The sequence below is a fragment of the Vanellus vanellus genome, assembly GCF_965231255.1.
Source record: "Vanellus vanellus genome assembly, contig: HAP1_SCAFFOLD_834, whole genome shotgun sequence".
Classification (NCBI taxonomy): Eukaryota; Metazoa; Chordata; class Aves; order Charadriiformes; family Charadriidae; genus Vanellus; species Vanellus vanellus.
This window is the reverse complement of record NW_028128913.1, coordinates 61,929-69,564: the sequence shown is the minus strand read 5'-3', so window position 1 is coordinate 69,564 and position 7,636 is coordinate 61,929. Positions and strand designations below refer to the sequence as shown.

The window sequence follows — 7,636 nt, the reverse complement described above, 5'->3', positions numbered from 1 at the left end:
GGGGTTGTGGGGTCACTATAGGGCGCTGGAGGTGGGTGGGGGGGCACATCTCACTGGGGGGACCCCCCCCACCATATGGGCTACGGGGACCCCCTACGGTACTTGGGATGGGGGGGGCACCTTACTGGGGGACCCCAAACCCCCCCATGGGGCTGTGGGGTCACTATAGGGTGGTCTGGGGGGGGCACATCTCACTGGGGGGGACCCCCCCACCCCATGGGCTGTGGGGTCACTATAGGGCACTCAAAGTGGGGGGGACACACATATCTCACTGGGGGACCCCCCGACCCCATGGGCTACGGGGACCCCCTACGGTGCTTGGGATGGGGGGGGGACACCCCACTGGGGGACCCCGAACCCCTCCATGGGGCTGTGGGGTCACTATAGGGTGCTCTGCGGGGGGGGGGCACATCTCACTGGGGGGACCCCCCCACCCCATGGGCTGTGGGGTCACTATAGGGCACTCAAAGTGTGGGGGGGACATATATCTCACTGGGGGACCCCCCACCCCATGGGCTACGGGGACCCCCTACGGTGCTTGGGGGGGGGGGGGGGCACCCCACTGGGGGACCCCGAACCCCTCCATGGGGCTGTGGGGTCACTATAGGGCGCTCTGGGGGGGGGCACATCTCACTGGGGGGGACCCCCCCCCCATGGGCTATGGGGACCCCCTACGGTGCTTAGGGGGGGGGGACACCCCACTGGGGGACCCCCCCACCCCATGGGGCTGTGGGGTCACTATAGGGTGCTCGAGGGTGGGGGTGGGGGACACCCCCCCCTCATTGGAGCCCCCTCCCCCGCAGCACCCCAACACCCCCCCCCGCCCCCCCGCCCCCCCCCCCCAGCCCTGGGCAGCCCCACCGACCGCAGCACCAAACTTGGGGTCCCCCGTGTGTCCTTGAAGATGTGTCCATCCCCCCCCCCGGAGCCAGACCGTGGGGTGGGGTGGGTGGTCCTTCCTTCCCACCCCCCCAAAACCCCAAATCCGGCGGGAGCCCCCCAATCGGCTTAGGGAGGGCGATTAGGGGCTGAGCCGGGCTGAGCCCCCCCTAATCCCCAAGTTTGGCCACGGATGAAGCTCTGATCCCCCCTCAGCCCTTAAGCGGCTTTGGGGTCGGGCAGCCTATATCAGAGGTGGGGGGACGGGGACCACCATGGACACCCCACCCCACCCCCTTTTTTTATTTTAAGGCCCCCCCCCCCTTCCTCCTCCTCCTCCTCCTCCTCCTCCTCCTCCTCCTCCTCTCCCGGAGCCCCGTGGCCATGTCGGGCGAGGAGGAGTTCTACCTCTTCAAGAACGAGTCCTCGGTGGGTCCCTGGGACGGACCCCAATATCACATCGCCCCGTTGTGGGCCTTCTACCTGCAGACCATCTTCATGGGGTTCGTCTTCTTGGTGGGTACCCCCCTCAACGCCATCGTCCTGGTGGTCACCGTCAAGTACAAGAAGCTGAGGCAGCCCCTCAACTACATCCTGGTGAACATCTCCTTCAGCGGCTTCCTCGCCTGCATCTTCAGCGTCTTCACCGTCTTCGTCTCCAGCTCCCAGGGCTACTTCGTCTTCGGCAAGCACATGTGTGCCTTGGAGGGCTTCGTGGGGGCCACCGGAGGTAGGTGGGGGTGACCACCATGGTCTGCTGGGGCTGTAGGTGGGGGTGACCACCAAGGTGTGGTGGGGCTGTAGGACTTGGGGTGACCACTGGCGTCTGGTGGAGCTGTACAAGTTGGGATGACCACCATGGTCTGGTAGGGTTGTAAGAGTTGGGGTGACCACCATGGTTTGGTGGGGATGTAGGAGTTGGGGTGATCACCACAGTGTGATGGGGCTGTAGGGGTTGGGGTGACCACCATGATCTGGTGGGGCTGTAGGGGTTGGGGTGACCAGCAGGGTGTGGTGGGGCTGTAGGAGTTGGGGTGATCACCATGGTCTGGTAGGGTTGTAAGAGTTGGGGTGACCACCAAGGTGTGGTGTGGCTGTAGGGGTTGGGGTGACCACCACAGTGTGGTGGGGCTGTAGGAGTCGGGGTGATCACCACGGTGTGGTGGGGCTGTAGGAGTTGGGGTGACCACCACGGTGTGGTGGGGCTGTAGGAGTCGGGGTGATCACCACGGTGTGGTGGGGCTGTAGGAGTTGGGGTGACCACCACGGTCTGGTGGGGCTGTAGGAGTTGGGGTGACCACTGGGGTCTGGTGGGGCTGTAGGAGTCGGGGTGATCACCACGGTGTGGTGGGGCTGTAGGAGTTGGGGTGACCACCACGGTGTGGTGGGGCTGTAGGGGTTGGGGTGATCACCACGGTGTGGTGGGGCTGTAGGAGTTGGGGTGACCACTGGCGTCTGGTGGAGCTGTACAAGTTGGGATGACCACCATGGTCTGGTAGGGTTGTAGGAGTTGGGGTGCCCACTGGGGTCTGGTGGGGCTGTAGGGGTTGGGGTGATCACCAAGGTGTGGTGGGGCTGTAGGAGTTGGGGTGACCACCATGGTTTGGTGGGGATGTCGGAGTTGGGGTGACCACCATGGTTTGGTGGGGCTGTAGGGGTTGGGGTGATCACCACGGTGTGATGGGGCTGTAGGAGTTGGGGTGACCACTGGCGTCTGGTGGAGCTGTACAAGTTGGGATGACCAACATGGTCTGGTAGGGTTGTAAGAGTTGGGGTGACCACCATGGTTTGGTGGGGCTGTAGGGGTTGGGGTGACCACCACAGTGTGGTGGGGCTGTAGGAGTTGGGGTGATCACCACGGTGTGGTGGGGCTGTAGGAGTTGGGGTGACCACCACGGTGTGGTGGGGCTGTAGGAGTTGGGGTGACCACTGGGGTCTGGTGGGGCTGTAGGAGTCGGGGTGACCACCATGGTCTGGTAGGGTTGTAGGAGTTGGGGTGCCCACTGGGGTCTGGTGGGGCTGTAGGAGTTGGGGTGACCACCACAGTGTGGTGGGGCTGTAGGAGTTGGGGTGACTATGGTCATCTGGTGGGGCTGTAGGTGGGGGTGACCACCAGGGTGTGGTGGGGCTGTAGGAGTCGGGGTGACCACCGTGGCCTGGTGGGCCGTGGGGGTTGGTGGGTTGAGGTCCCGGTGGGGTGTGCGTCCCCCCCAGGGCTGGTGACGGGGTGGTCCTTGGCCTTCCTGGCTTTCGAGCGCTACATCGTCATCTGCAAACCCTTCGGCAACTTCCGCTTCAACTCCAAGCACGCCATGATGGTGGTGGTGGCCACCTGGGTCATCGGCCTCGGCGTCGCCATCCCCCCCTTCTTCGGCTGGAGCAGGTGGGGGGCGGGCGGGGGGCAACACCTCGGGGGGGGGCGGGGGGGCACATGGGGGTGGTCAGGAGGGCGCTGAGCCACCCGGCACTGCCCCGGGGGTGACACAAGGGTGGCGTGGAGGTGACACGGGGGTGGCACGGGGTGAGGAGCAGCCCAGCAGTGCCATGGGGGTGACACGGAGGTGGCATGGAGGTGACACGAGGGTGGCATGGGGTGAGGAGCAGCCCAGCAGTGCCATGGGGGTGACACGGAGGTGGCATGGAGGTGACATGGGGGTGGCATGGGGGTGGCATGGAGGTGACATGGGGGTGGCATGGGGTGAGGAGCAGCCCAGGAGTGCCATGGAGGTGACACAGGGGTGGCATGGAGGTGACATGGGGGTGACACAGGGGTGGCATGGAGGTGACATGGGGGTGGCACGGGGTGAGGAGCAGCCCAGGAGTGTCCTGGGGGTGACACGGGGGTGGCATGGGGATGATGTGGGGGTGACATAGGGATACCATGGGTGTGCCATGGGGGTGCCATGGGGGTGACACGGAGGTGCCATGCGGGGTGACATGGGGATAACATGAGTGTGCCATGGGGGTGACATGGCGGTGGCATGGGGGTGACACAGGGATGCCATGGGGGTGGCACAGGGGTGGCACAGGGGTGACATGGAGATGCCATAGAGGTGCCATGGGGGTGCCATGGGGATGCCATGGGGGTGGCACAGGGGTGACATGTGGGTGACACAGGGATGCCATGGGGATGCTGTGGGGGTGACACAAGGATGACATGGAGATACCATGGGGGTGACATGGAGGTGCCATGGGGGTGCCATGGAGATACCATGGGGGTGCCACAGGGGTGCCATGGGCGTGTCGGGGCGTGTCGGGCGTGTCGGGCGCGGCGGTGAGCGCGGCTGCCCCACAGGTACGTGCCCGAGGGGCTGCAGTGCTCCTGCGGCCCCGACTGGTACACGGTGGGCACCAAGTACAGGAGCGAGTACTACACCTGGTTCCTCTTCATCTTCTGCTTCATCGTGCCCCTCTCCCTCATCATCTTCTCCTACTCCCAGCTGCTCAGCGCCCTGCGGGCCGTGAGTGCCACCGGCTCGGGGGGCTCGGGGGGCTCGGGGGGCTCGGGGGGGTGCAAGGGTGGGAGGGTGGAGAGGGGCTGTGGGGTGGGATTGAGGGAGGAGAGATGGTCAAAGGGGAGAGAGGGAGGGAGGGATGGGGGGATGGGGGGATGGATGGATGGGGGATGGATGGATGGAGGGAGGGATGGAGAGAGGGAGGGAAGGAGAGAGGGAGGGATGGGGGGATGGGGGATGGGGGATGGGGGATGGGGGAAGGAGAAAGGGAGGGACAGAAATATGGAAAGATGGAGGGAAGGAGAGAGGGAGGGATGGAGGGACGGAGGGACAGAGGGAAGGAGATATGGACAGAAGGAGGGATGGAGGGACAGAGGGATGGGGGAAGGAGAAAGAGAGGGATGGAGAGATGGAAAGATGGAGGGAAGGAGGGAAGGAGAGAGGGAGGGATGGAGGGATGGGGATGGAGGGATGGAGGGACAGAGGGAAGGAGAGATGGACAGAAGGAGGGATGGAGGGATGGAGGGAAGGAGAGAGGGAGGGATGGAGGGATGGAGGGATGGAGGGAAGGAGAGAGGGAGGGATGGAGGGATGGAGGGATGGAGGGATGGAGGGATGGAGGGACAGAGGGAAGGAGAGATGGACAGAAGGAGGGATGGAGGGATGGAGGGACAGAGGGAAGGAGAGATGGACAGAAGGAGGGATGGAGGGATGGAGGGAAGGAGAGAGGGAGGGATGGAGGGACGGAGGGACAGAGGGAAGGAGAGATGGACAGAAGGAGGGATGGAGGGATGGAGGGAAGGAGAGAGGGAGGGATGGAGGGACGGAGGGACGGAGGGAAGGAGAGATGGACAGAAGGAGAGAAGGAGAGAAGGAGAGGAGAGAAGGAGAGATGGAGGGACGGAGTGATGGACAGACGGGGGATGGAGGGACGGAGGGATGGGGGAAGGAGAAAGGGAGGGACGGAGAGATGGAAAGATGGAGGGAAGAGGGATGGAGAGGTGGCGGTAGGAAGGGCTGTTCGGACAAACGGCCAGGAGCCGGGGCCCGATCCTGTCCTCCCGCTTTGGGCGCAGGTGGCCGCGCAGCAGCAGGAGTCGGCCACCACGCAGAAGGCGGAGCGGGAGGTGTCCCGCATGGTGGTGGTGATGGTGGGCTCCTTCTGCCTCTGCTACGTGCCCTACGCGGCCCTGGCCATGTACATGGTGAACAACCGGGACCACGGCCTCGACCTGCGCCTGGTCACCATCCCTGCCTTCTTCTCCAAGAGCGCCTGCGTCTACAACCCCATCATCTACTGCTTCATGAACAAACAGGTGCCCCCGGGGACACGGCGGGACAGCCGGGCGATGGGGACAACCCGGGCGATGGGGACACCCAGGACACCCGGGCGATGGGGACAGCCCAGGACATTGGGGTGATGGGGACATCCTGGGGACACCTGGGCAATGGGGACGTCCAGGGGACTCCTGGGCGATGGTGACATCCCAGAGCACCCAGGCAACAGGGACATCCTGGGGACACTTGGACAATGGGGACACCATGGGACACTGGGGCAATGGGGACATCCTGGGGACACCTGGGCAATGGGGACACCATGAGACACCGGGGCAATGGGGACATCCTGGGGACACCTGGGCAATGAGGACACCATGGGACACTGGGGCAATGGGGACATCCCAGGGTATCTGAGCAATGGGGAGACCAAGGACACTCGGGTGATGGGGACATCCAGGACACCCAGACAATGGGGACATCCCAGGATATCTGGGCAATGGGGACACCCAGGACACCCGGGCAATGGGGACATCCCAGGGACACCTGGGCAATGGGGACACCCAGGTGATGGAGACATCTAGGGGACACCCGGGCAATGGGGACACCAAGGATACTTGGGCAATGGGGACATCCCAGGAACCCTGGGCAACAGGGACATCCCGGGGACACCCAGGCAATGGGGACATCCTGGGGTGCCCAAGGACATCTGGAGAAAAGGCTTGAGGGACACTTGGGGACCAGGGCCATCCAGGGATGCCCAGGGATCGGGGATGACCATGGGCTGGGCACCAAGGATGGCAACGGACAGGGGACATGCAGACACCAGGGACACCTGGGACGAGGACGTCCGGGGACTGAGGACACCAAGGAGCACCCAGACACCAGGGACACTCAGGGGTGCTCAAGGACATCTGGGGACCAAGGACATCCAGGGACACCTGGGCAATGGGGACACCCTGGGGACATCCGGGCACTGGGGACATCCCAAGGACATCTGGAGACCAGGGACACCTGGGCGCTGGGGACACCCCAGGGTGCCCAAGGACATCTGGGGACCAGGCACACTTGGGGACCAGGGTCATCCAGGGACGGCCGGGGACGGGGGATGGCCATGGGCTGGGGACACCTGGAGACTGGGCACTAAGGACACCAATGGACTGGGGACATCCAGAAACGAGGGGGACGAGGACACCCGGGGACCGAGGACAACAAGGAGCACACAGACACCAGGGACACCCAGGGGTGCTCAAGGACATCTGAGGACGGGGGACACATGGGGACACTTGGAGACAAGTCATCCAGGGATGCCCATGCAGTAGGGACCAGGGACACCTGGAGATGAGGGACAACACGGTATGAGGGACACACGGGGACACCCAGGGACTGGGACGCCTGGGGACACTTGGGGACACCCGGGCACGGCCAGAGCCATCTCCAGGGCTGGGAGGCACCACGTCCCAAGGGGACAGGAGACGGGATCAACATGGCATCAGGGATGGGAAGAGAGTCCCGGGGCTGGGGACAGGGGCTGGGGACAAGGGGACGCGCGGGACGGCCCCGGGGCTGAGCCGGCCGCGTTCCCGTCCCCGTAGTTCCGCGCCTGCATCATGGAGACGGTCTGCGGGAAACCCATGACGGACGACTCGGACATCTCCAGCTCGGCCCAGAGGACGGAGGTCTCGTCCGTCTCCTCCAGCCAGGTCAGCCCCAATTGAGGAGCCACCAGCGTCCACCCCGACCCCTGGACAACCCCCCTCGGCTGTCCCCCCGCCCCGCTATGGGGCCGGAGCAGCTCCGGAGGTGTGGGGCCGCCCCCTCGGTCAGCCTAGCGTGTAGGCGCGGGTGGGACAATAAACCACCGCCGCGGTCTGAACGCAACGCCGCCTCCGTCTGCGCCTCGGTGGCCCCACGGCGGGGCGGGGGACGGGGGTCCCGTGGGTGGCTGGGCCCCACGGCGATGCCAGTGCGGGGAGCTCATCTCCTTGTCCTGCTCGCGACCCACAAGCGGTGGTGGGGCAGGGAGG

At 65.0% G+C, this 7,636-nt stretch overlaps 1 protein-coding gene across 1 annotated transcript; it reads left to right on the top strand.

The window, feature by feature from the left end:
* Nucleotides 1–1,263: 1,263 nt before the first annotated feature.
* On the top strand, nucleotides 1,264–7,327 carry OPN1SW (opsin 1, short wave sensitive; the record flags this gene model as incomplete). Its single annotated transcript, XM_082499814.1, has 5 exons — nucleotides 1,264–1,609; nucleotides 3,094–3,262; nucleotides 4,175–4,340; nucleotides 5,411–5,650; nucleotides 7,205–7,327. 5 exons carry the CDS (start codon nucleotides 1,264–1,266, stop codon nucleotides 7,325–7,327), a joined length of 1,044 nt encoding a protein of 347 aa, XP_082355940.1.
* Between the last annotated feature and the right edge of the window lie 309 nt (nucleotides 7,328–7,636).